The sequence below is a fragment of the Tamandua tetradactyla genome, chromosome 5, assembly GCF_023851605.1.
Source record: "Tamandua tetradactyla isolate mTamTet1 chromosome 5, mTamTet1.pri, whole genome shotgun sequence".
NCBI classification, from domain to species: Eukaryota; Metazoa; Chordata; class Mammalia; order Pilosa; family Myrmecophagidae; genus Tamandua; species Tamandua tetradactyla.
In genome coordinates this window covers 9,881,925-9,909,746 of record NC_135331.1, presented here as the reverse complement: position 1 = coordinate 9,909,746, position 27,822 = coordinate 9,881,925, and the positions used below count along the sequence as shown (strand labels likewise).

Genomic DNA, 27,822 nt, shown 5'->3' with positions numbered 1-27,822 from the left:
TCCAAGGTGCACATTTGCTAGCCAGATCCAGAGGGCCGGCAGGCTTATATGACCTGCTGTTACACATTTTCCCACTTAAGTCTCGGAATGATTCTCTCAGGTACATGCTCTTATCTTCAGTTTTTGCACACTAGGAACTTGAGTTTCAGAAAGATAACATGGAATGCTTGGGACACAGCCCGGCAGCCTCCCACTGCAAACTTCAAGGGAATAGTGCCTGATACTCAAGACGAGCAGACCCGAGATGTAGATTATGGCTGTGACCTTGGATTTAACCTCTCTGGGACTCAGTTTCCCCACCTGTCAAATGACTCACATTGGGCTAGTTTCTAAGGTACTTGGGTTGCTGACAGCCTAGTGCTCACCTTTCCAGGCCTACCTCAGGCCTGACTTAGAGGTGGTCAAGTCTAACCAAACAGTTGCAGCTAAACACAAAGTCATGGCACACAGATTCCTCCACTGAGCTCAGTCCTGGGGCCCACTTAGGAGGAAACAACCCCGGAGAGTCTCAGCATAGATGGGACCAGTCTATTTTACCTGCCAGAGCATCTATACTAGGACCAGCACCTGGTCTGAGCCCTGTACTTAAATCAGGGGGGGCAATTAGTGGCTTCCATTTAAATTACGTTTCGCCGACAGAAACCCCAGTAAGGGAATCCCTCATGTTACTTAGGGCTAGGGCAATACTGTTCTCCAGGTGGAAAGGAAGGAAAGGACCCTATTAAAATGCTGATAACAAGTGAGATTTTCCTGCGCAGAAACGTATCTAATAAGGTCGAATGTTCCCCGTGGCCCGCATCGACGACCCTGGTTTTCCAAAAGAGCGAAGCGTGGAGGAGCCAAGGGTTTTTAGCCCGTGAATTTAAACCGGGAAGAGGGCCAGCAGCGATCCAGAGTCCTCAACTCTCCGAGAGCAACTCGCTTCCCGAATCGCCGCCTTCAACTCTGAGAAGTCCAGAGCCCCACAGGAAACTTGCATTATTGCAACCGCTGCAGCAGACCCGGGGCAGGGGAAAGGCCGCCGAGCTGGCTCCTAAGGAACGCGCGCCCTCCGCGCCCGGCGGCCCCGCCAGCCTGCCCTCCCGGGGGGACCCCACGGCCCCCGAGGCCTCCGAGTGAGTGCCCGCCCGCCTCCTCCCTGCACGTGCCCTGCGGGAGCCGGGGGCCGCCCCTCGCAGCCTCCCGGTGTGGGCGTGGAGGAGTGTGGGGTGTGTGTATGTGTGTGTGTGTGTGTGCGCGCGCGCGTGTTGGTTGGGGTCGGGGTCCCGGGCGCCTTCTTGGGCTGGGGGCAGAGCTTCCAGGGCGCGAGGCCGGAGGCTGGGGGCTGCTGCCCGGCGGCGGGCGCCCGGAGGCCGCACTGCTGGCGGCCACGGCGGCGGCGGCGCTGCTCCCCCTGCTCGGTGCAGCTGCCGCCCGGCGCTTGCGCACTGGGCCCCGGGCGCGCGGCGGCACCAGGCTTTGTGTGTGTGTGTGTGTATGTGTGCGTGAGGGTGTGTGTGTGTATATGTGTGTGTGTGTATGTGTGTGAGTGTCTGTGTGAGTGAGCGAGCGAGAGTGTGGCCGCCGCGGAGCGCGAGCAGGACCGGCGGGCGCGCTCCCCTAGCCTCTCTCTCCCCGCCAGCACCATGTCGGGCAGGTCGGTTCGAGCCGAGACCAGGAGCCGGGCCAAAGATGATATCAAGAGGGTCATGGCGGCTATCGAGAAAGTGCGCAAATGGTAAGCTGAGGCGCCTCTGCGCCCGGGCGCCGCGGCGGCGAGCAACCCCGAGCCCGGCTCCCGCGAGCCCCGGCGGGGCGACGGCGCCGCTCCCGGCCCGCGCCCCCCGCCCCCGGCCTCCCACCCGGCCGCGGCGCCCGGAGTTGGAGAGGGCGGGCGGGCGGCGCGCGAGCCGGGTCACCTGCGCCCGGCGGGGGCCGCGGCCACTGCCCAGGTGCGCTCGCGCCGGGCGCCCACCTGGCGCGACGGCATCAGCCTGGAGGCGGCGGGGCGCTCCGGGCCGGGCGGCGGGGACCCGCGGGCACAGCCCCCCGCCGCGGCGCTCGGCTCCCGGGAGCGGGGGAAACGCGAGGCCGGCCCCAGAAGCCATTTCGTTTTGTGCAAGTCACATGAAAGCGGCTTCCCGCGCGCCGGGGCTGAGATGCCGCCGGGCGAGGGGCGCGAGCTCCATTGTGCCGGCACTGAGCGGGCCCGGGGCCGCCGCCGTCTCCTCCCCGCGCGCCCCGGGCGGCGCCGCGCCGGGTCCCCGCGCGCCCTCGGCCCCGCCGGGCCTCGCCGCCGCGCTCCGACCTGCCGGCCTCCCGCCCCGGCGCGCTGGCTCCCCCGCTCCCCGCCTCCCAGGCCCCGGCGCCCTCGAGTCTGCGGAGTTTGCAGAGCGCGAGCCGTTTAAATTTAGCGCTTTGGGCTGCCTGGTGAGAGGGCTCCGGGCGAAGGAGGGAAGCCGGGGGCGAGCGCCGGGAGCGAGAGCTGCCCGCCGGGCCCCAGGGCGCAGGGGCCCCCGCCTCCCACCCTGCCCTGCCCGGCGCGCACGGGGACTCGGGCTCGGGCGCGGCCCGGGGCGGGCCGAGGGAAGATTTTGGGTCAAAAACCGGTCCTGGGCCGCGTCTGCTTTTCTAAAAACAGAAGCTCATGTTTGTTTTGCGGAGAGAGCCGTTGTTTTTGTTCTCAGCTCTCCGCGCGGGGGGCCGGGGATGTTTGGTGTTGGGCGGACGTGGTTTTCGGGCTCAAATTAGATCCAGCCTGGCGTGGCCTCTTAATTAACAGGATTTGAACGTTTCCACGGCCTGGTGGGGATGTGACTCCGAAACGGCCGGAGGGCCAGGCCCGAGGCCCCGGAAAGATCACCGCCTGGGTCAGACTTGTCCGAAAACTCCCGGCTCCCTGATTTCAACTTTTTTTTTTTTCTTTTTTTCCCACGGCTTCTCCAGGGTCCGGGAGGGAGAGGAACAGCTGCGACGCGGTCCCTGAGTGTCACTGCCCGCGGGCTTCTCCTGACCCTCTATTTAAAACCTTGAAACTGGGCAGGCCCCCGTGGCAGGCTATGTTTATGTTTGGGGGTGTAACTTCTTGGTAAGCCTCAGCCTCTGAAAACCACTGGGGGCGAGTCTCCCGGTCCGGCGGTGTCACAAGTTAGCTGTCCGTTCTGAGTCAAACCCAACAAAAAGAGGCAAGAGGGAAATCAATAAAGCCCACGTGCTCCGGGGCCTCCTATGAAAGGGCTGTCTGCGGATGGCCGGATGCCCGGCAGTGGGCTGGGTTTGGCTCCAGTGGGACAAAGCATTTTCAGAACCGTGAGAAGGGGAGGCTTTGCAAAGTTCAGATCCAAGTCCGGAGCTCCCCTGCCGTGCAGGGCGCCCCATGCCCCAGTGGAGCCATTTAAAAATGGCAGAAACAACTGCAGGCCAAGATACACATATGTAGGTGGGGAAAACCCAGCTACCCCCTCAACCGTGGGTCCCAGTGGGGAAGGCTAGAGTTGGCCCCTTGCAGAGACAGAACTGGTATCCGGCCCTGTGTCCCTTCTGTCACCTTCCTGAGTGTTAGGAAGGAGCCTGGGGCAAGCTGGCCCTCTCTAATCACAGAGGCCTGGTGGGGGCTCCCTACCCCAGGTTGGTGCATGGCTGGGGGCCCTGCACCCTGCCGGCTGTTCTGCAGAGAGGGCAGATGGAGAGGTGAGGGGGGGGGTCTAATGGGTGGGGGGACAGAGCCTTTGATCCTCGTGGGCCCAGGGACTGGCCAGGCCTGTGACTAGAGGGGCTGCTGGACATCTGTCCCTCCCCTTCCCTCCCTGTGTCCTAGGAAGTCTCATGCGTTGAGATCTGACCGTTGAGCTCCCATTCTACTTCCTTGCTTTGACCTTGGACAAATCCTGCATCTTCTCTAAACCATTGCAGAAAGAGGGTCCCCGGGCTGCCTGGCTTTCGCTTAGGGTTGTTGAGGACCAAATAAAGCCACGTCTCCAAAAGCCCCATTCTGCCTAGGACACGAGATGTTATGATGAGGCGGGTTCCGTAGGTCCTGGCCTTGCTGACTGGGTTGTGTGTTGGCCCCCTCCTGAGCATAAAAGGCTCTCCCTGAGAAGCTGCATCGCCCCTTCTCTGTGCCTTTAGAATGGGTCTCCACTTTGCGGTGGAAGCTTTGGGGTGTTTATTTATTAACTGCATGGCTGTCAGCCGTGCATTTCACTGCTGGCTGGGCCTTAGGTTTGCCAGTCAGCAAAAAAAAAGCGTAGGATGTCCAGTGAAATTTGAATTTCAGATCAACAATGATTTAAAAAAATTTTTTTTTAGAATAAGTATGTCCCTTGCAATTTTGGGGTCATACTTACACTAAGTTATTTCTTGTTTACCTGTAACTCTGTTGGGTGTCTCCTGCCCTTTCTGAGGGAGAATCCCTGTATCTGGCATAGCATTTGGCCTGTAAGTGTGGGGTGGGGTTTCTCCTCAGCCCAGTGACCCAGTCCCCCCCAGCTCACCCCGTACTATTACTTGCTCCTCTGGAGAAAGCCAGCAGCCTTGGCCTGCCCATCTGTAGCTTCTGGTGCTTTCTCCAGCGCTGTCTCTGCTCTTTTCTGCCTAGTGCCCCACAAAGCAGGCTGGTAGAGGATGAGGCAGCCAGAAGATGGCAGAAGGAAAAACAAAATGGTGGGCTCCTTTTGGGGAACTGGGCTGGGGTTAGGAGGCTGTGGGTGGATGGAAAAGAGGAGAGAAGGGTCCTCCGGCAGGAAGCAGAAGCTCAGGCTTCAAAGTGAGCTTAGGCCTGGGACCTGTTGGCACTTGGTGTGAAGGCTCCCTCGGCTGTGAGGACAGAGAGAAGCCTGTCTCCCGAGGACTTCCTCTGCCCTCCCTCAACAAGGGGGAGGTTTGTGCCCGGAGTCTCACTTGAGCACCTGGGAGCACTTTCACGAGGGGTACCTGCCTGCCAGACCCCCTGCCAAGCCCCCTTAGACCTCCAGGACAGGTCCCGGGAGGTGAAGGGTTAGAACTCTCTTTGAGGGAACCAGCAGATTCCTTTGGGGGAGGTGGGCAGGATCCCGGGGGGGGGGGGGGGTTTCCCTGGTTAGCCCTTGGACCTAAACCCAGGAGGACACTGGAGATTGGCGTTGTCCTGGAGAATCTGGGGTGGGTGCCTGCAGTCTGTATAGGAGTCTGTTCTGGGAAGGTGCTTTGGGAGCTGTATTGCTACAGCTGGGCTCTGTAGTCCATTTGTCTCAGGAGCCCAAGCCTGCTGGGGCTGAGAGGGGTAGCAACAGAGGCTGGCTGGCTGCCAGGGACCACACAAGCAGGAGAGCACATAGATTCCCCAGGGCCAGGTGGCCAGAGTTCATGAGGGTAGCCAGGAATCTGGATTTTTATATGGAGTCTGATTTATTTTTACTCTTGGCAACTGATTCAAATTTTTGAAAATACTGTGCAGAGCAAACAAAATGAGCCTGTTGGCCGCGTGAGGGTCACCTGGCTGCAAGGTAAAGGGTGTAGCTTTGTAGTTTGACGTCCTATGTGTGTGTGTGTGTGGGGGGTGTTCTATAGTGAGGGGGTTGGGGGCAGTTGTGGGCAATCTCTCTGCCCGCCTGAGCCCTCGTGGCCCTTCCTGAGCCTTGCCCGCCACCCGGCTGGGTTTGGTGCCCCGAGCTCACTTGACTGATCTGTGAAATCTTCTCGGTCATCCTTGGAGCTCTGGGCGACCCATTCCTGAGCTCTGTGGGGACCCGCCGTCTCCCCACCCCAGGGTGGGGGACTACTGGCTAGGCCTCATGGGAGGTCAGGTTTGTGATGGCTTTGCTGGGTGTTCACACCTGGAAACGCAGCTCCCACGTGGGGTCTGAGGTCGGGGGTGCCTGTGTGCCTGGCTGCGCCCAGCCTGTGCCCCTCTGTGGTGGGAAGGCTTCCGGGAAGCACTTTCACCGAGAGCCTCCCTCCTGGCTCACTTGTGGCAGAACCCAGATCCTCCAGCACCTAATTTCTGCCCTCGATGTGTCTTGTGTACTGCAAGTCAGCTTACATATATAGATGTATGTATATGTATATAATTAAATTTTATGAAGTGTAAAAATATATATAATTAAACCCTGGGTTTGTTGACCTCCTGGGGTCCAGGCTGAGGCAGCCCGCTGAGGGCTTGTGCTCACTGAATGGCTTTGGCCATTTGCGTAGGATTTTATCCATTTGTGTGCCTTTGCCAATTGCAGTCACTGATGTATTTGGAGCGCATTCTTCGTTTTCTCTTGACGCAGAACGGCAGAGAGTGAGCTCTAGGGTAAGACAGCCTGAGTTCAAATTCTGGTTTTGCCACTTGATAGCTGTGTGACCACACACTAGTGGCTTAACCTCTCTGGGCCTCCCGTTTCCTCACCTGTTAAGATGGGGTGGCTGTAATCCCTCTCTCATAGGCCTGCTGGGAATCTCAGAGAAGGGCTTGTGAGTAAACACTCAGTGCCCTTGGAATATGACTGCTGTCCTGTTGCTTTCCTTGTCACTGAGGCTGCTTTCTGCAACCGTCCCTGTCCCTTCCAGGCACCCTGCTGATGATTCTGAATGCAGGGAGAGAGGGTTGCCATTTTGCCTCTCCGCGGAGGGCACAAGTTCAGATACCTGCCTGCACCTCACCCTTTCGGGGCTGAGGGGGTCCTGGAGAGGTGGGAGAGTGCTTCAGAAAGCATTGTAGCGTCAAGGGTTCAGATACTGGCCCTCGGGATTACTTCACCTCCTCATGCCTCAGTTTCTTTATCTGTCAAATTGTGAAGATAATGTTCTCTGCCGTGCGAGGTTACGTAAAGACTAGAGAGCCAGTCAGTATAGTGCTTGCCACCTAGAAGGCACTGGAAGTGGTCCCAAGCACAATAAAGCCTGTTTCCTGTAGCTGGGTGTCCAAGCAAGCAGAGAGGATTTTGGGGTGGAGGTGTCGGTGGTTTGGGTTAGCTGGTTTTGAGAGTGTGTGAGCACCTGATCCCTCTGTGGTGAAGGGGTGCTGTAGGCTGGGACATGTCGCACAGGCACAGGAGGGACACAGCCCCAGGGTGCAGGGCCAGGGTGGAGCGTGGGCAAGGAGGCCGGGGAAGGCTCCAGGCAGCATCCGACAGAGGTGCTACCGCCACGTAGTCTCTGTTCCGGTGGAACTCAGGCCCTACAATTGCTGAGGGCCTCTGGCAGGTATGCTGCCTGTGTGCCAGGTGTGCATCTGGCCCCAATACCCCATTCAGAGTTGCTTGACCCAGTGGGGCGTGACGGCCCCCTCCTTCTCCTGAGACCCTGGGCTTTGCACTGAGAGCTAGGAGTTGGTTCAGATCCGGGCACTAGGCCTCGGGGGTTTCATTCCCCACTCTGAGCCTAGGTCTGCTCTTCTGCAAGCTCTGGCCCCAGGTGGAGCCACTGGAGCATTTGAAACAAGAACTGACACGCCCTGGCTTGTTGACTGCAGGTCCGGTAGGGCCTCAGCCAGGGCTGGAGCCGTCAGCTGGAGCCTGGTAACAGCGGGACCCGGCAGTGGAAGAGGGCTGCAGTAATTACCACTAACGAACACCAGGCACCCTTTCCCTCGCGTCTGTGAACTGCCCCCTGCAGCTGGGGGTGCCTGGGCTCTGTCCCCAGGGTGCTTAGGAGACCGGAGCTGCCGGTCCGCCCATCCCGGGGCTTGCTGCCCACAAGCTGAGGCTGCATTCCCCTTTCTTAGCATGTCAGTGTCACCCCCTGGGGGGTGCTGAGGCTACAGAGCATCTGGGTCATACCCTATCTCCCCCCGCCCCCCCGCCACCCGGCCACTTCCAAATGGTGTTGCTCAGAGATTTACCCTACCTGTTTGCTCCTGGACTGTGACCTGGGGGGGTGGGATGATTTCTGGGGTCCTTGGAGGACCCCCACCCCTACAGAAGGCCCTCTCCACCACCCAGAGGGAGCAGGTCACAGCCCCGTGGAGTGGGGAGGGTCCTGGCCACCCCCACCTCCTATGAAGCGCTTCCTGTGAACCTGGCACTAAGGAGACATTTGTTACATATTGTTCCGTGACAGCCCAGAGAGGGGGGTGACCGTATCGTGGCTTGACACATGAGGAAACTGAGGCCTGGGTGGTGCAGCGACTCATCCAGGACACCCGGCTTGTGAGCGGCAGAGCCGGAATTCCGACCTGCATCTACATGGCCCGGAGCCCCTACTCTTCACCGCTGGGTCCGGCCACCACCCATGTACCTGCTGACCCCAGAGTGTGGCCTATGGCCTGCCCCCATGGGCCCTGAGGATCCTGCTCCAGAGGCCCCTGGTAACGGGCTCTTCACTTTCCCACAGGGAGAAGAAGTGGGTGACTGTGGGTGACACATCCCTGCGAATCTACAAGTGGGTCCCAGTGACGGAGCCAAAGGTTGACGATGTGAGTATGTGAGGGGTGTCCCCCAGGATGAGGTGGTCTGCCTCGGCCCCCGCCTGCCACGATGGGGGTGGGGAGCTGCGAGGGCCTGTATCACCCCCACCCCCTTAGTCCTGCCCCAGGACTTAGCCCTTGAGGGGTGGACAGTGCCCCCCAAGTCCTCCTCTCCAGGCTGAGAGCCCCAAGGTTTGCCAGTGGGACATGCCTTGGATCCAGAGGTGCCCTGTCCCCCCAATCTCAGCACCCATCCCTCAACACCTTACATTCACTGGGCATGTGCTAAGAGCTCTTCGTGTGCTCCTTTATTTCTCATCCTGAATCCATGGAGTGCATCTTTTTATCCCCTCTGCACCAACGAGGAAACCGGCTCAGAGAGGTGAAGCTGCTTCCTTAGAGTCACACAGCTAGTGTCAGAGCAGAGCATCAGGCTCAGGCCGGCCTGACTTCAGAGTGCAGATTCTTTCTGTCCTTGGAGAGCCTCCTGGTGGCGGGAGCTGCTGGAGGCACGTGGCCACAGCAGGGAGAGGCTCTAGTGGTGCCGGGTCCTGGTGGGGCTCCTGGACGGGAGGCGTGGAACCATCCCCACCACGACCACTAGAGGGAGCTCCTGCGGCTGTGCTCCAGCTCCTGGAGGGATTGATGATGAGCAGTTCCCGCCCCCCCGCCCCCCGCCCCCCCTCCCCCAAGCACAGCCAGTTTTCAGCTTCATGGCTCCCAGGCTGGGTACCCCCAGAGACCCCAGGTCAACTACTCGCATTTCCAGTCACGTTCAGAACAGTCCCACCTGCCAGCCTTTACCTGGCCAGTTCCTTCTACCTGGGCTGCCTTCTCACTTCCCACAAACACAGGGTTTTCCTCCAGGATGGTGGCTCAGGCTAAACCCGTATGCCTCGCCTGGTGGTGGGATTTCTGGGAGGTGTAGGGGTCCAGTCTTTGTCTTAAAGACAGGGATTAAACCCTTTCTACCTTACCCGGTTACCAGCTCCATGAGTCTCGGGTCCCCTGGCAGAACCCAAGGCTCTGTCCTAGGCTCTGATAAGATGCCTGCCCCGCGGCGGCTGAGGACTAGGGCAGAGCTGGAGGCCCCTTCAGATAACTGGGCTTGGCTTGTGGAGCCACCGTGGCTGCTCTGCCCAAAAGGACCGTCTGGCAGACCTAATCCGGGGCAGCATTGGCTGCCCTGGAGGGAGAGCAGCTCCTCGAAGGCAGCTTCTGGCTCTTGCCCATCTCTGCTTTGCACATCATTAGGTGTTGCATAAACGCTGGTTGCATTTGAGAAGACGTGGTCCCTGCTCTCAAGGAATTCATAATCTCGTTGGGGAAAGATAATTATAGAATAGCATGAAACAGACGTCGGGGAAGTGCCAAATGGGATGTGATTGAGGAGGACGCGTCATCTATGGGCAGCTCCTGGCCAAGGGCACTGGACATGGATGTGGGAGAGACCTCCCTGGTCCACCTGTGGTGATGCCCAACTGGACCCCCCTTGCCCCCCCCCCCCCCCCCACTGGGCTGTCACTCTTCTGTAAAGGAGCGGTAACAGGGAGCTCCTGGGGCTTCTGCGGCACAGCAGAGGCAATATATCACGCGCAGAATTCTTAGCACGCTGCTGGTTACATCAAGAAATGCTAATTCCCTCTTCCTCTCAGAGCTGTTTTTTACCCACCCCTTTCCCTCTAGTGCTGTCCCCTGGAAATGTGGATAAAATGCAGATGCCCAGCTCCTCCCCAGGGCTGTTGAATGGGAATCTTGGGTTGCTGCAGCCCGGAATCTGCATTTTGGAGAGAGCTTTTAATTTTTTTAAACCATTGATACATGGTTACACTGGTTTTCCAGCATTCTTTTTGAAGACTTTATTCTTTGAAATAGGTAAAACACTACAAAACGCAGACATCAACTTTTTCAAATGAAGAGTTTCTGTGGGATGGTGGAACAGCTTTGTAATAGATGGTGGTGATGGTAGCACAACATGGTGGGTGTGGTCAAGGGACCGATTCATGTACTTTACTGTAGTTAATTAAAATGGAAAGTGTCTTGTATGGATGTTACTGCAAAAAAAAAGAAAGATTTACAAGCCCTCAGGTGTTTTGGCAGAAGAATCCTGTTACGTTAAGAAATTCAATAAAATAGAAACTGGACTAAATTTTTTTCATGCAGCACTGAATTATCTGAATATGGTTGAGGAACTCTAAGGTGGGCTTTGGCCAACGGTACAATAATCTCTCCTTGGTATAAACACAGGAACTACAATTACTAATGCAAGGTGTCAATAGGGAGGTATCTGGGAACTCGATTTCCTGCAAACCTGCAACTTCTCTAATGGAAAAAAAAATGTAATCCATGTACCATAAAGTCATTCTCTTAAAAATATACAGTTCAGCGGCATTTAATGTATTCACGCTTGTGCAACTATTACCGCTGTCTAACTTTAGAACATTTCCGTCACTCCGAAGGAAACCTACACCATTAGTCGTCACTCTCCCTCCCGTTTCCCCAGCCCTGCCCTTTTCTGTACCACTAATGGTGCATTCTATTCACCAGTTCTATACTTTTCTTTGTACATCTTTAAAATAGAGTAATGTTAATATTTTTGCAGATCATCCCATCAAGTACACAGAGCGATGCCTTATTCCCTGTTGCATCACCTTACGTCGAATGGACGTGCTATAATTTATCTTAGTCTTTCACCAGTAGCCACACCAAAGGGGTTTCCAACATGATTCCGTTACTGCTGAAAAACATGGAACCCCGTGCAAAGAGCAGAGGGTCCCCTTTCCCCTCCCTGGAGTTTCCCTCCTTCGCTCATCTTCCTGGGTGGAGGTCAGCAGGCCACACTTTGAGAAGATTGGCCTGGGCAGCAAAAACATGAGTTCTGTGTTCCCCGTCATTCACCTGCATTGGTGTGTGCCTGCTGCGAGGCCGGTGGGCACCCAAAGGGCCTTCCCGGGCATCCTGCCTCAACCAGCGGGTTTGGGGGCCTGCAGGTGCCTGCGTTATGGACCAGGCCTCCCCAGGTTCCCGAGCTGGGCCTGCCACCCCGCCCTCTTTCCTGCAGCTCTGACTCCAAAGCAGGCGAGGCCCATGCCACAGCCCCTGATGGGACGTGTTCAAATGCAGGCAAAGGAAAACCCTCCGGGGACATGGGGGATCCAAGAGGATTCCAGAGGATAAAATATTCACACTGCACCCCTGCGGTCTGGCTCGCTTGTGTGCACACTTGAGCTGATGTTTGTTTCTGCTGTTTTCCTCTCTAGAAGAATAAGAACAAGAAAAAGGGCAAAGACGAGAAGTGCGGCTCGGAGGTGACCACCCCGGAGAACAGCTCCTCCCCAGGAATGATGGACATGCACGGTGAGCTCCCCCGGCCACGGTCAAGCTCTCGTGCTTTTCTTTTCCTAGGAGGTTTGTTCACATCCCAGGCAAAGGGTAAGCGGACTGGGCAGGAGGCCTCTGCAGAGGAGAGGGAATTTCTTTTCTTGGCACAGCCAGCCGTGGAAACAAGTCTGTGTCCAGCCAATGATGTGTGCCTGGTGGCAAAAACCTCACCGGGGACACTTCTGTCAGGTCCCAGTGCCCAGGAGGTTTTGTTTGGGCTTATGTTTGTCTGTTTCCATGTTAGGCTTGTATTTTATGTAAGTGACTGTATTTTCCATTTCCCACTTTGCTTTGGCTGCTGGGAAGCTCCAGCCAATTTCTGACTCTGTGTTTACCCTCCGGTCTTTGGGGTCTGCCTTGCATGTCAACAGTTTCGCTTCCTCTGCTCTTGTATTTCATAAGTTGTAAACGAATTGCACAGATCATATCTAGGCCAGAGCATGCGTCAGCCAGTCTGTTGCTGTTTTGGCCTTGCTGGTGTTTGTTTCTTTTCTTACTCCGGAGAGGAAAGGCACAAGCCATAGGTAGATGCCTCCTGAAGTTGTCACAGAGCGCGCCCATGAGACCAGCCCCCTACTGCATCCCCTCCGAGTCGTCCCCACCCCTCCAGGGAGATTCACCCTCTGGCTTCTAACCTCATAGCATCAAGCCTGAAAAACTTAAAACCGAGTTAGTCTCTAAATCTGTGCTTCGTTATCCCTTGAGAAATCGGCTCTGGCCGCCCCTGGAGGCGCATCCTCTGGGCAGCAGCGGTTTGCTTAAGGGAGGGCATGGGCCGCTCCTCATCCTGTCACCTCTCGAATCCACGACCCTTGCCTTTTCTTCCGTCTTTTGACCCAACTTCAGCCTCTGCGTTTTTGGCCTTTTGTACAACAAGGTGATATCAGATAAATAAATTTATAAGGAACATTGGCTTGTTTGAGTTTCCAAGCCAGCTTTGTCTGCTTCCAGGAAAGGAAGACCAGTGAATCTCCCCATTTGCCCAAATTGCCTGGACTAAAAACCAGAGCTTAGAGGGCGGGCTGTGTTGCTTACTGTGAGTCTGGCTTTGGAAAAACACATTGGTGTTTTGCTGATGGCTAATTGTGTCAGCAATTAGCCCGTGGTGCTCCTAAACTCATAGTTTAGAAATGTTTCCGCTGGCATCCCTTAGCGTTCCCACCCTGCTCTGGGGATCGAGGTGGCCTGGGCCTGGCCTGGGACTTTGCTTTGTTGACAGTTGCAAGGCGGGGCCCTGAGAGCAGAGGTTGGGGTCTGCAGGTGTGGGTGTCAGACCCAGTCAGGTTCGAATTCAGACCATTCAGGAGCTCCTACTCGCCGCATGCTCTTGGATTAGCTATGTAGCCTACGCCTGCCTTTGCTTAGGCTTGGTCATCTGCAGAATGGGGCTGGTAATGGTTACTCGATAAGGTCTGTGTGAGTGTTAAACAAGAAAATACCTTAAAGGAGACTTGGTAGGTCCGTGGCTGATGTTTACGAAGCCGTTACAATGTACCAGTTGTCAGGCTAAGCGCGTTCTGTACGTTATCCCATTTAATCCCTAAAACGAGCTCCATTTTACAGATGAGCAAACCAAGGCTCCAAGAGGTAAAGTAACTCTTCTCAGGTTGGGAAGTTAATGCTCGGCTGGCATCGAAGGCCTACAGATGCAGAATTCAGGTTTGCAGCCACTAACCCAGACTAGCCCTCCAGAAACACACAGCGCTGCTCAGAACAGGACCGTCACCCAGCAGCCGAGAGCACGTCCACTGGGCATGCAGGTGTCAGAGCACAGGGAAGGCCGTGTGTCTGGCAGGGACCATCCTGGAGGGCTTCAGGCAGGAGGTGGTATGGAGGAGATGGAGGGAGGAGGGACCGTGTTTGGCTCTTTAGCTTGGCCCAAGCATGAGAGTCATCCTCAGGCAGTTAACTTGGTAAATGCGGTACTTGTCATCATTTCATAAACCTCACGGCAGAACCCAAGGGCCATCCTCTCCCTTCTGGTGGCCTAACACTTGCACATCTTGAGAGAGATGTAGGTTTTCTTTTTATTTATTTATTTATTTATTTATTTATTTATTTTATGTGAGCAGGCACCAGGAATCGAACCCGGGTCCTCTGGCATGGCAGGCGAGCATTCTTGCCTGCTGAGCCACATGGCCCGCCCTGTAGGTTTTCTCGAAAGGTCAGTCAAGAGCGCAGTCTCTCTCTTCTCTCTCTTTTTTTCAAATCCCAGAATTCCTAAGAGTCTGCTTTTCTGTAGCAAGTGTCCGAGAACATGCTTAAAATAAGGTCTCGTTTTCGCAGCTGTGGCTGCGTGCTGCAGCTTTGGCAGGTGGCGGTGGAGGAAGGAGTCGGGGTTCAGAGTCGGGCAGGTCAGCCTGAACGAGTGGCTCTACCTCACTGAGCCTCGGTTTCCCCCTCTGTAAGGTGAGCGTGTAAGGGCCCCTTCATGGCAGGTGGCTGAGGAGCCAGTGAGGAGCTGTAACGCGCCTGCCCAGTACCGGCCACGGAGGTGCCCGGGACGTGCAGGCGTCTGCTCGATCACTTTCCCGTTTTCACTAAAATGTCTTTGGTCCCAGGGGCAGTGTGACCCAGAAAGGCAGCGTGTGATTGTGGTGTTATTTTTGAAATCGCCGCTTGGGCATTGGCTGCTGGAAGTGACTGTGCTCGAGGGCCCAGCCCCGGGGCATGTGCCCGGACACTGCGCTCTGCCACGTCGTGGCCGGCCTGACCGCTGAGCCCTGGGCCCGGTGAACGTGTCCCCTCCCCACCTTTCCCCCCATTTCCCTGGGTTTATTCCCATATTTTAAAAGAAAATCAGTAGGCTTTATTTTTAGAGCAGCTTTAGAGTTACAAAAAAAATTGAGTAGAACGAAGAGTTCTGTGTACCTCCACACACCACAGTTTCCTTTTTTTTAATCATGAAACGTTTCAAACGGGTGGAACTGTAGAGAGAATCACATATCATGAACCCCAGATACCCACAAATTAGGTTTCCATGAGCATGAGGCCATATTTGCTTCCTCTGTTTTTCAAATGTGTTAAGGATTTTAATGGAAATAATGAAAGGCTCAGCTCTTGAATGTAAAGTTCAGGGGTTCCGACAGATGTAATAACCTGTGCTAAAGTATCATGAAGTTCCATGTATCCTGTGTGTGAGTTTGCACCTGCTCGTTTCAGGGGTGTCACTAAAAAATGACCCATTCCAGTGTACCTCCTGTGCTGTGATCACGCCAACAAAGTGAATGCTCATTCCTTAACAGCTTTCAAAATCCCGATTATTCAAACTTCCCATTGTCCCCAGGCATCTCATGCAGCCCGAATGCATGTTCAGGACGGGGGCCAAATAAGGTCTGTCTGTCCTATTTGGTTGTTAGGTGTCCCAAGTTTCTTTTAATTTTCAAGAATCCTCCTTTCCTCTGCCCCTCTCCCCTCTGTTTTTTTTTTTATTAATTAAAGAAAAAAAAGAAATTAACACAACATTTAGAAATCATTCCATTCTACATATGCAATCAGTAATTCTTAACATCATCACATAGATGCATGATCATCATTTCTTAGTACATTTGCATCGATTTAGGAAAAGAACTAGCAAAACAACAGAAAAAGATATAGAATGTTAATATAGAGAAAAAAATAAAAATAATAATAATAAAAAAAAGAAAAGGAAAAAGAAAAAAAACAAAAGACACAAACAAATAAAAAAACTATAGCTCAGATGCAGCTTCATTCAGTGTTTTAACATAATTACATTACAATTAGGTATTATTGTGCTGTCCATTTTTGAGTTTTTGTATCTAGTCCTGTTGCGCAGTCTGTATCCCTTCAGGTCCAATTACCCATTATCTTACCCTGTTTCTAACTCCTGCTGGACTCTGTTACCAATGATATATTCCAAGTTGATTCTTGAATGTTGGTTCACATCAGTGGGACCATACAGTATTTGTCCTTTAGTTTTTGGCTAGTCTCACTCAGCATAATGTTCTCTAGGTCCATCCATGTCCCCTCTGTTTTTAATGACGCCGACATATTGACGAGTCTGGGCTGGTTGTCACGCAGCATATCCCACCTCCTGGATCTGTCCGCTTCCCGGTCATGCCATTTCACTTGTTCCTCTCTCCCTCTTGTTTCTTATGCGATGGAAGTCGGTCTAACGACTTGGTGAGAGTTAGGTGGGAGGCTTCGGGCCATAACTGCCTCCTGGGTAGGACTGCGTCCTTGCCGTTACTTGCCAGCCAAATGCGCGTGGAAAGTCTGGTTTCCCCACCCAGAATTGGGCCTCGCGTGTCCCTGGCAGGCACCCTCCCTCTCTAGCTGGCTGTCTCCAAACCCAGGACCCTCCAGGGTGCTGCCCGCGCTCCCCAGCGAGCCCCAGGGCCTCCCCTCTAGGACGGGCAAGGCGGCCCGGGTGAGGGTCAGCTCGGAGGTCTCGGGGAGGACGTGTCGCGGAGGGACCCCGAGCCCCCCAGCCCGCCCGCCACGCCTGGCGGGGTTTCACCCTGTGCTTCCGTCCCCCCCCCCCCCCAGACGATAACAGCAACCAGAGCTCCATCGCCGACGCCTCCCCCATCAAGCAGGAGAACAGCAGCAACTCCAGCCCCGCCCCGGAGCCCGCCCCGGCTGCGCCCGCCGAAGCCAAGGCCGACGAGGTCCCGGCCGACGGGAAGGCCCACCCCGGGGCCGAAGGTAGGTGCTGGCCTCTCGGGGGCACCCCAGGAAACGAGGCTGATAACACCCCTTTTCGAGAGCGCTCGGCTGTTCCGGCTGCCACGGGGGCTGCTCCGCGTTAGGTAGAGGCCGCTCTTTGCCTCGGGCCCTGCGGCCTGGTGCTGGGGTCTTCAGATTCTCGCTCTTCCGTGCAGCGCCTCTAGATTGTGGGAGCTCTTTACACACACGGTCCTGCGGGGCCAGCCCTTACACGCCCGTCTCTTTGCATCTTTGCACGGCTGGGGTGTACCTGTGGCATAAATTCCTGCTTGGTGAAAGGGAAGGTGCGTTTTGAGTGTCCACATAGCCTGCGGGGGCTTGTCCAGACCAGTAGGTGGCGTGGCAGCCCCGGGCGGAGCACTGTGGACGCGTCAGGCCAGGTTGTTCTTGCTGGGGGGTGGGGGTTGGGGGTGGGGGTCGCCCTGGGCATTGTGGGGCTTGGCAGTGTACCCACTGGGTACAAGCAGCAGCCCTTCCACCTGACCATCAGATACCCCCAGACACTGCCAGAAGTCCCCTGGGGGTGCGGTCTCCACCCACCCAGAGCCCCTGCCCGAGTGGCCCTGATAGTTTTTGCTGTGTGCTGTCTGTGGTTCCTGCTCCATGCCTCCCCCCACCGCCAAGGCTGCCCAGCCCCCCTCCCAGGCAGGGATCTCTGCAGGTAGAAGGCAGTGGGGTGTAGCGGTTGGGGCCAGGACCTGGGGGTACAGGTGGGAAGGGGGCGCTGGGTTCCCGTCCAGGCCAATGCGTCCTCCCTGGCACCCGGACAGGCAGGTTGAGCAGCAGCTGGCATGGGTGGGGCAGGAAGGTTAGCCAAGTTTCGGCACGGTGCCTTGCTCATGAGGAGCGGGAGGACTGCCGTGATTCTGGGGGTCCCGAGGGCAGAGGCTGCACAAGACCCCTTATGGGCTCCCTCTGCCGGCCACAACGTTGCCTCCTCTGCACCCTGGTTTCTCTCTACCCAGGTCCTTGGTCCTCTTATTTGTGATCTCAGTCTCCTTTGCCCTGAAGGGCCAGGACGAGCTCAGCCACGGGAGTTATTTGGGGGTTAATGTTGCTGTAACTGCACATTTTCATGCTCCACGCCTGCCAGTCTTGCAGGGCCAGGGGCACCACCCCAGAGCCTCTCCCCACCACCCCAGGGCCTCCCCCCCCACCCCAGGGCCTCTCCCCACCACCCCAGAGCCTCTCCCCACCACCCCACAGCCTCTCCCCCCACCCCAGGGCCTCTCCCCCAACCCTAGAGCCTCTTCCCCCCCTAACTCCAGGGCCTCCCCCCCCACCCCAGGGCCTCTCCCCACCACTCCAGGGCCTCTCCCCACCACCCCAGGGCCTCTCCCCACCACCCCAGGGCCTCCCCCCCCACCCCACAGCCTCTCCTCCCACCCCAGGGCCTCTCCACCCTCACACCAAGGCCTCCACCCCAACCCCAGGTACTCTTACCCTCAACCCCGGGGCCTCCCTCCACACCAGGCCTGCGGTCCCGCCTGCTTGCCCAGCATTCCTCAGGCAGTGAGTCAGGCCCACCCACCTACCCACCCACTACTGGGGGTTGCCCGAGCTCCCCACCGAAAGGGAGGAGGGGGCAGAGTCACCTGCCTTCTCAGGTGGGTGCCAGGTGGATGCCCGCCGCCTGCCTGAGATGAGGCGCTGAGACGCCAGCTGTTTGACCTTGCCTTGAACTTGTTTACTGCCGAGTGAGTTCAGGGAATGACATAATGTCCAAGCTCCCTAGGCTAAATTTAGGCCCCAGGAAAGTAGTTTTTCCTGGGTGCATTCCAGCACTACCGCACTGGGAGAAACTGGCCACTCCGCTGAGCCTGGAACACTACACGGCCGGTTCCCACCAAGTGCTGGGGGGCTGGTGGGGCTGTGGCAGGTGGGTCCGGAGGTTGGTGCCCTCGCGGGTGCTTCCTGGGGACCCCTGCCCTTCACTTGGCAGAGCTGGCTCTCTGCAGGACAGAAAATTTCCGAGTTTTCTGGAAGGTCATTTAAAACTTTTAATGTTTATTTTAAAGCAAGCGTATACATTATGAAGTAGAGTCTAACATTTCCTGCATTTTAAAGATAAAATTGGGACTGTGGTGACCTCAGGCTGCTGGGAGCCAGGCCCAGTAGCCCCTTGGTTACTCCCACCCTGGGATGGTTCTGCTCTGCGGGCCCCTCACCCCCGGCTCACTCCGTTGCACACTCCCAGCCCTGGGAGGCGCTGCCAGGGACAGGAGTGGCAGGCGGTGCTCGGACCTGCGGGTATCCCAGGCCCTGTGGTCCTTCCTGCCCACCTGGGTGTGGCAGAGCCCCAAACCTATGAGGACGGCAGCCTGGGCTGCCGGGGACAGTGGCCTAACCCGCCCAGCCCAGCTCAGGCCCTGCCCTGGGAGGTCACGGGGGCTGGTTTGGAGAGTGTGTTGGTTTCCTGGAGCTGCCGTAACAGAGCACCACAAACTGGGTGGCTTAAAACAACAGAACCGGATTTTCTCTCAGTTCTGGAGGCCAAAGTGAAGGTGCGGGCAGGGCCGCCCTTCCTGAAGGCCCTGGGGGAGAAGGTTCCTGTGACCAGCCTCTGGCCGCCCCTGGTGTTCTTTGTTGTGGCTTGGGTTTGGGTTTCTGTTTCTTTTTACTTTCTTCTTTTTTTTATCCTGGCGTTCTTTGGTGTGTAGCTGTATCAGGCTGGTCTCCGCCTCTGCTGCTGGCTGCGCGTCCTCTCCCCTCCTGTAGGACACTCTTGCCGGGCCCATCCCAGCAGCAGTGGCGCCCCTCAACCCTTACCTTCGCTCATTAGGTCTGCAAAGACGCTGTTGCCAAATAAGGTCCTATTTTGAGGCCCTAGGTGGACGTGAATTCAGCACTCTTGGGGGGAACAGCGGAACTGTTCGAACATGTCTCCCTGTCCCTGCTCAGCTGACAGGGCCGTGCGGGGAGGCCCACTCCTTGGACAGGTGTGTTTGCAGCTCCTGCCTGCCCTGCTGCCCAGGCCTCTGCCCCCTGTCTCGTCTCAGGCCCTGGAGAGCTGTGGCCCCCCTGCAAGCATAGGCCTGCATTTGGACTTTGCCCTTTGTTACTTTTCTGCCTCAGAAGCCCCAGAAGGGAAGTCTCTTTTGCTTGGGTGTTCTTCAGTAGTATTTAGTGGGCTTTACAAAACAGATAAAAAAATAACAGGGACCTTGTGGTGCGGTCAGGGGCAGGGCCCTGGGCTGGAGTTTGCCCCCTTTTTGTGTGCTCCCCGTGTACCCAGTGAGCTTCAGGCGAAACCACCAGAACCTTCTCTTCCACCAAAGCTGCACCAGCTCAGAGCCTGCACCTTCCTCCTTCTAAAGGAACTTGTGGGGAGGGAGACCAAGTCATGAAGAGTAACTGCCAAAATAAAGGATTTGTTGAATAAATGATAATGTTTACAGGATTTTTAAACATGGGAGGCTTTTTTCCAAAATCCTGTATGATCTCTTTTTTGGCGAAAAGGGAGAATTAAATGCATGTAGGGGGTAAACTCCAGAAAGATGGAAATCAGTCTCTAAAACGTTAGTGGGGCAGTATCTATGGGTGGTGTGAGATGGGGGGGGGGTAAGTTTATTTTTCTGTTTTCTGCAATGACCAGTCCTTGCCCTAATAATTCTAAGACTTCTTATTAAGAGAAATGCTTGTAGAGGGTCGGTGGCCTCTGGCCACTCCCTAAGTCCGAGAAGGTATGCTCTATAAACAAACAGGAGAAGGTATGCTCTGTAAACAGGGCTGAGTGGCATCCGGTCTCCCGGGGACAGGAGCGCATTGGGCCCACCAGGGGGCGCTGTGAGCCCGCGGCCAGGAGGCTGCTGCATCCTTCTAAGGTGCTTACAGGTGCTTGGCAGGTAGTGAGGTGTACGCAAGGATGGAAGTCCTGGGGCCAGTGTGGGGCCTGGCTGCCAAAAACGGCTTCCGTCAAACCTAAATTAGAGGCTTCCCAACCCCTCCACCCGCTGCTGCCCTGAAAGACTGCCCAGCACGCAGCTCCCTGGTTGCAGGTATTTCTTGGGCTTGGACCACCTCGTTCTGCATCTCCCATCCTGAAACCAGTTTCTGTCGTCGCCTTTTCCCTCAGACGCTTCTGACGAGCAGAACTCACAGTCTTCGATGGAAAACTCGAACAGTTCAGAGAAAGCAGAAAGACTGTCATCTGGAGACGCAGGTGTAGCCACAGAGACCTCGCCAATCTCTCAGGTACCTCGGTCGAGGCCTCAGAGGGGCAGCCAGACCGGCCGGGAGCCCGGTGGGTTGTTGGGGGTACGTTGAAAAGCGTTTTGTTGTTTTTTTGTCACGTGTATTTGGTGCAGCATCTCTGGGACTTTGATTTGGAATTTTCATTTCTTCCTACTCAGCATTGGTAGCTACACTGCTGGGCAGGCTTCCTTTAGCCCAGGCTCAGCTTTGTCCTTTTGTTCATTCAAGACCACAAAAAAGCACCGCCTGGTCTCAGGGACCCCAAAAGTACTTCCTTTAGAGCCGGGAAGACTGGTCTTCGGAACACCAAATCCTGCCTCGTTCATTAGAATTTTCTGTGTGCCCACTTTTTTCTGTGCTTGGACCCCTTTCTGAGTGTAATCATTGGACAGGAGCTGGTGTGAATCATGGTGCAGAAGCAGGTAGCCTGGGGGTGAGCAGGCATCCCCAAGTCCAGTCTGGGTTTGAGTCCCAGCTGCGTCCCTCGTCGCTGGGCAGCTCTGAGCCTCAGTTTATCCACCTGCAAAATTGAGGTCATGGAAATGGGTCTTGGGGCCAGAGTGAGGATTGCATGAGAGAATGTGGGTAAAACCTGTAGCCTGGTCCCTGACCCAGAGAGAGCTGGTGTCACTCAGTAGCTCCTGTTGGGATTTTTATTGTAAACTCTCTGTGCTAATCTAGCAGTGGTGAATAGTCAAGAGATATTAGTCAGAAACTTAACTGCTAAAGGTGCATGGTGGTTCAGTAATAGAATGCCCCCACCAGGTGGGAGAGCTGAGTTCCAGTCCTGGCTTGTGCAGTCCCTCCACCCCCCACCCCCCATTTTTTTTAACTAGTAAGACTTTCCACTTTCCTGATTATTTTCAGGTACCTCTAAAAACTAGCAACAAGTAATAGCAAGTGAAGGGAGGAGGGTGGGACCCACTTGCACTTGGTGTTTCGAGGGTCTGCGCTTTGTGGACCCTGCAGCAAAGGGGGTGTGTCTCTCAGTTAAAAATCTTCGTACCCTTTGATCTGCAGTTTCACTTCCAGGAATGCATCTGATGGGAACTCTTTAAAGACACCGGTGGTGTTGATTGAAGATTTGTTGGCAGTGGTAGAAAATGACACCACCACTTAAGTTCATAGAAAGGGGGACTGGTTAAATAAATGTGGGTTCAAAGATAAAACAGATTAGTGTGCAGCTCTTAGAAAGAAATACTCATTTGCAGTGCAGAGTGAAAAAAGCAAGTTGCAGAGCAGAAGGTATAGCAGGAGCCCATTTGGTTAAAAATAATTAAAATCAAAGCCTCACAGAAAGTATATAAAACCAAGATGTCAGCTGGGGCCTTCTGGCCTCTGGAGCTCAGTGCAGCAAAGGTCCGCTTGAAACGTTGAGCCACACCCTGGGGGAGGCTAGTGCTCTCTGCTGATGGCTGGAAAGTCCAGGGTCTCGTGTTCTAACGCAAGCACGTGCCCAGAAATGCGTGGGAGTTCACCGTTTCCTCCAGAGCAAGGGTTGTGAGCAAGAAGGAGGGTACACGGCAGTAACAAACAACTTGACATTGAAGGTCAGGTATTCCTGTAAAAATAATAAAAATGTCCTCCTGTCCCATCTCCCACCCCACCCCCAGATTTCTCTGGCTCGTCTCCCTGCTGGGCCTGTCCCGGGTCGCTCCTCCTCTGCTTCAGTCCCCCTCCCCGCCCTGCCGCTCCCCACCCGTGTCCCGGCACAGTGCACGTCAGTCCTCAACTCTGCTCCCGAGCTCATGGGCCCTGCAGGTCCCACCCAAGTACTCGGCAGAACAAAAGAACCACCGGAGCAGGAAGGAGCCCTTCTTGGAAGGCACAGAGGCCCACCTGTGTTACATCTGTGTTGAGCTTGTATACCTTGTACCACATTCCTAAGAATAACAGAAAGAGGGAAACGGGGTTCCTGCCTCCCTGCAGTTCCTGCTCTCAGGGTCAGCCCAAAGAAACTCCTGTATCCTCCTCTTCCCAGTTGAAGGCGTCCTCCACCACGGCCCAGTATTTTTTAGTGAACATTTATTGAACATCCACTGTGTACCAGGCACGATGCCAAGTGCTGGATACAGGGTGATCGGAGAGCTGCCCCCCTTCCTGTGCTCTCGGGGCGTAGGTTGGGGCTGGGGAGCCGGGCAGCTGGCTGCGGCTGGATCCAGCTGGATGGCAAGGCCGTGGGTCCTAGAAGCCTCCACAAGAGGCAAAGGGTGACGGCCGTCGAGGAGAGTGATTAGGGTCGAGGGTTCTTTGGGCTGAAAGGAAGTTGGCTGTGGAGCAGGAATCTGGAGGATGAGAAGGTTGGGGCAGCATTTCTGGGCAGAGGGAAATGGGAGCCAAGGTCTGAGGACAGAAGTGAGTGTTGGGAACAGAGAGGGTGGCCGTGGTGGCTGGAGCACGGCGCTGAGGGGCAGAACGGACAAGACAAAAAAAGAATGGCCTTGTTGGCCACGGTAAGACATTTGGATTTCGTTCTCGAGTTGGTAGGAAAGTATGGGAGGTTTTCTGGTTTCTGTCTGACATATCTCGAGACTTTGGCTGTGCCGACTGATGTGTCGGGAGGCTGGCCAGGAGGCCAGAGGGAGTGGCCGTGGGCAGAAGAGCGCAGTGGGAGGGCTCCAGGTGATGTCGGGGATGGAATGGGTGGGATCGGCTCATCAGCTGGGTGGTGGCGCTGACGTCAGACCTGGGCACACAGGGCTGGGGGTGGGGACATCAGCTATGGGGAGTAAAATCGAGCCCGGTGACGGGTTCGTTGTGAGATGTCTGACATCATCAAATGGGTCTCTCAAGGGGGAAGTGAAGAGCAGCAAGAGTTTGACCTTTCTTGGAGTCATGGGACTTTTTTGGAACTTGGTGATGCCCACAGACCCTTCCCCCAGAATAACAGGCCTTTATTCCTTCAGTGACTGCCTAGCGCCTGCCTGGGGCCTGGGGAAGCAGATGCGGTCTGGGCCTGTGAGGGGTAGCTTTAGGGCTTGGGGAAGTGGACAGGACACAAGGAACTGACCTGCTGGTCACAGATGGGAAGCTTGACAACGGGGAGCCTGACACCCTCTACTGGGGTGGGGAGGGGGAGGAAATGCTTAGAGGCAAAGGGAGCAGCCTGGCTGCTGGGGGAGGGTGCCCTGGGCGGCTGGGGCTGGGGAATGCAGAGTCTGCAGACCCAAGCTGGAGTTTGGGTTAGGATCCCAGGGAAGCTTTCCCGCCATGTCCTGTCCTTTCTGTGCTGTCAGCCTCTCGTCAGGCCTGTATTGCACCCCCAGCCTATTAAATTGTGTTTCTCTCTTCTTTCTTCCTTCAGGATTTTGAAGGAGTGCCACCCTCTAAAAAGATGAAACTGGAGGCTTCTCAACAAAACTCCGAAGAGATGTAGACACTAAATTAAAATCCTGGATCCATGTTCATGGAAGGTATATCAGCAGGTTAAATTCTGGAATAACCTGGCCCGAGCGATACCTCTTGGGTGCAAATAGAACTACTAACTTTACGAGTTTACCAAGTGCAAATCCAAGAAGACCTAGAACGACATAACTTCTCAGACACTGAAGAACTTTCTGCTGTGAAGCAAAACACTCGAACTTTTAAGTCCCCGTCCTGGGAAGGCGGCGTCGACAGCTCAGGAGTGTCTGCACACTGTCTCAGAAGCCAAGATCCCGTTTGTGTTGCTGCTGTATTTTTCCCCCCACTTCTCTATTTAACGATATAAGCTATTGGAGGGTGGTACTGATCAGGAATTCGCTTTTCGTCGGGGCTTTTCACTGTTCGCCCGATTTCAGTCTGCTTTCTTTTTTTGTGCCTTGTGCTCTTGAGGTGACCTCCGGCATGTTTTCCTGGTTGTTTTGCATCTCCCTTTGCGAAGTGCCCTCTCGGTTTCATTCAGGCAGCAACGGCCCCCTTACATCTCTCTCCTCCCTGCCCTGGGACTTCCAATGGAGCAGAGCAGACAGGGAGGAGTCGGGGAGGCCTTGGGCTGAGGAACAGCAGGAATTCCTTGGCCTGCCCGAATTCTGGGGCTGAGGAGTGGCAGGGGGTGGGGGGCTCGGCCTGCCCTGAGCCCTGGGTGGGGGTGGGGGTCAGTCTCATTCTCCAGGGCTCAAGGTGTTCCAGTTGTTGGGGTACAGTCCCCAGGAGCCAGCCTCGGTTCAGGCTGGGCCCTCCATATGCTCTCATCTCCTTGGGGCATTGGCAGCTGGGGTCGCTGCATCGACAGCCACCGGGCTTTCCATGCAGAGCCCTGAAACTTTCTGGCACTTCCTGTCTCCACCCCTGCCATTCCCGCCACCTCCATCACGACTCTCTCAGACCTCCGAAGATGCAACAGTCCCCATGGCGGGCTGCAGAATTGCTGGGGAGCAGGGGAGCAGGGGAGCATGCTGCAGGCATTGCTGGTGCTGAACTTTCCCTCATAGGACTGTTGCTAGGATTTCAAATCCGAAGTGACCTGCTGCCCCCTGCACCCCCACCCGACCCTACCCCCGGGAGAGCCAAGACGGCAGGTGGCAGAGATCAGCTGGCTTTTGGTCCACATTTCTGATTCTCAGAGGAAGCAAATGGTCGGGGTCTCGTCCCCAGGATGTGCCCCATCAGCGGGCCTCTTCTAGGAACAGGGCTGCAGAGTTCCCGCCGCCTCCGTCCCTGCCTGTGTCGAGACAGCTTCCTCTCGGTGGAACGGAGAAGCCCCTTGGATGGATTGCCCACTGTTTGTGGTTCTGAGGCCTGGTTTGCTCTTAATTAATATATGGACTCCTCGGACCTTAAACTTTTTCCGAAGCATTCTTTACTGCACTGGAGTTCTAACTCCCTTTCAGTTGTGTGTTCTTGGGGGGGAGGGGCGAGAGTTGCGGGTTTTATTGTGTGTTTTGGGGATTTTGTTTCGTTTTGTTTTTCGGCTTTTGTTTTTGTTTTTTTGGCTAATTGGTGCATTCTTCAGGTACCATCTTGAACGTGTCCCCTTTCTCCTGACCGCCGTGGGAAGTGTCTGCCAGATTCCATTTTCTACGAGTTTCTGAGGGCGAGGCTCTTTTTTCTTTTTTTTTCAAAGGAGCCTAAATATTTCCTGCACTTCAAGTAGAATCAAAATGTTCCTGAATTTCAAATACCTCATGCAAAACGTCTCCTGAAATAAGGGAAAGAAAAGCAAACAGAAAAAACTTTGAAAAATCTTAATATTGAAATGCCGCGAGGTTTCTGTCTTAACAACAAAACCCCTTGTACTTTTAAATCCCCCCCCCCAACTCGGGCAGTCAGTTCTGTCGAGAACCGTGTCCCGCGCCCCGACACGTGGCCTGTGCGCGGGGCTCCGGCGGCTCTGCCTCCCGTGCGTTGCGAGCGCGCGTTGCCGGGGTCCCGTCGCGGCGGCCCCTGTGCACGGGCCAGGGGAGGTGACAGCGGCCGAGGACGGCGAGGGGGCCGCGGCCGGGGTTAGTTTTTCTCTGAAGTGCCTGCAGGGAGGAGCGGCCCGCCGGGCAGAGCCGCCCACGGGAGCGGGCAGGCCGCGCCATCCCACACGTGCTTCCGCCCCGCGCGCCCCGGCCCGCGCCCCCCTCCCGCCACAGAATCCAAGACCCCCCCAGCCCGCCAGCCGGCCGGGCCACGGGCCGGGGGCCCCAGCCAACGCCTCCCGCGGACACCAGGCCCCGCGGTCTAAAGGGCTCCCGGGGCAGACGCCCCCCACCCCCTCGCGTCCCTGCCGTGGGGAGGCTGCGGCTCCCGTGGCGCGGCGGGCTGGCCCCACGCAGGGCGGCGAAGGCCCGACCTCAGGCGCTGGCGGGACTGGGAATGTTCATCATGGCTAAGGACCTGCTAGAGGTATAAAGACCTTTTTTCACCATTACCAAGTTTTTTTTTTTCTTCTTATGATGTTTTTTTTTGTTGTTTTGTTGGTTTTTTTTTTTTTTGGTGTGTTGTACAGCAGTATAATTTTTCACTTATTTATTCCATCAGTAGATATGGTTTGTACAATGTACAATGGTTCCATTTCAGAAAATAATAAAAAAAAAAAATCAAGTAACGAACGCAGTGTGGTTTTGCGGCCTTGTGGCAACAAGGGAAGTGAGCCTGTCCCTCGTGGCCGCGCTGGCCTCTGCCCCTGGCTGTGGCCCTGCTGACTGCGGGAGGAAGCAGGAAAGCTGCCTCCTGTGTGGGGTCATGCTCTCCCCTGTGCCATGAGGCCCTCGCGGGCAGGCCTGCTGCCCTCTGGGTGGGCGCTGACACTCATCCTGGGCAAATGAGGTGGGGGCAGCCCCTTGCCTGGGTCACGGGGACCAGTTGGAGCGCGGTGGACAGCCAGGCCCGACTCCCCAGCTGCACTCCCGGTGGAGGCCACCAGCCTGCTGCTTCCAGGCTCGGGGGAGGCCGAGGCCCTGGCCAGCCCTTGGCAGGGACACTGGAGGGTCAGCTAGCCCATGGTTTGCCACCTTGTCTAGACTTGTCTTTTTTTTTTTTTCTTGCTCTGTGCGAGGAAGGCCAATGTCTCAAATATCCTTGCCTTTTTGCAATTCAGAATTTCAAGCAAGCACTGAGATGGGATCAGGAAGGTGTTTAGATGGCAAGGGACTGACTTATTTATGGATCTCACGAGAACCCAGCCACTAGCACAGGGAACCTCCTAGAGGCTGTGAAAGGAGTAAAGAACTTGTGTAGAGGCTCAGTGCTTGCCATGTGTCCCATGGCCATTAGCTTTCCATATTTACTGCCGCATTTAATTCTCCTAGGAACACTGTTCCTGGTGGCCCCCACCTCCATCCTACAGGTGAGGGGGAAGATTGAATCTCAGGCCCTGGGATGGTACCCGATCCACAGAGCAGGGCCCACATGACACGAGGGAAGGCACGTTCCGTGTCCCTTCCACACGTGTAGAAAGTGTGTGAGCATCATTCCCGTGGGTTTGGGATGCTCCCTGCTTCCTGGACTCCTTCTCAAGACACATCTGCCTGTCTGCTATTATGTCTTTTCTAGACTTGTCTTAACTCCACATCAAATGAATTGTGATCAGGCCCAAACCAGAACCTTCCTAGAGCCCTCCCAGCCTCTCAGGGCTTTTTCCCTCTCAGACCAGACTCCCTCCCCCAAATTGACTTTCTCTTTTTCCAGTCTCACTTCTTCCTCTTGCACCTGAAACTGGGCCTGGCAGGGGCAGCCTGAAGGGGCCTGGGCTGAGTCTCACGACTTTGACCAACCCAGAGGCTGATGTTCTCTTCCTTGTTTTG

The 27,822-nt window shown here is 55.7% G+C and overlaps 1 protein-coding gene across 2 annotated transcripts; it reads left to right on the top strand.

Annotated features, from left to right (window-relative positions):
* Positions 1-1,438: 1,438 nt before the first annotated feature.
* BCL7A (BAF chromatin remodeling complex subunit BCL7A) lies at positions 1,439-26,602 on the top strand. 2 transcript variants are annotated; one of them, XM_077159746.1, is made up of 6 exons: positions 1,439-1,717; positions 8,275-8,356; positions 11,608-11,704; positions 16,238-16,396; positions 20,493-20,611; positions 23,916-26,601. In XM_077159746.1, exons 1-6 carry the CDS (start codon positions 1,626-1,628, stop codon positions 23,985-23,987), a joined length of 621 nt encoding a protein of 206 aa, XP_077015861.1. In that variant the 5' UTR covers positions 1,439-1,625; the 3' UTR covers positions 23,988-26,601. The 2 variants fall into 2 exon arrangements, with proteins under 2 accessions (XP_077015861.1, XP_077015862.1); XM_077159747.1 differs by lacking the exon at positions 1,439-1,717 and adding an exon at positions 7,042-8,174 and having other exon boundaries at positions 23,916-26,602.
* The last annotated feature ends 1,220 nt before the right edge of the window (positions 26,603-27,822 follow it).

Coding starts and splice junctions, on each gene's coding strand:
- BCL7A (XM_077159746.1), top strand. CDS start 1,626: ATGTCGGGCAGGTCGGTTCGAGCCGAGACCAGGAGCCGGGCCAAAGAT. Junction 1,718..8,274: donor ATCGAGAAAGTGCGCAAATG/GTAAGCTGAGGC, acceptor ACTTTCCCACAG/GGAGAAGAAGTGGGTGACTG. Junction 11,705..16,237: donor AGGAATGATGGACATGCACG/GTGAGCTCCCCC, acceptor CCCCCCCCCCAG/ACGATAACAGCAACCAGAGC.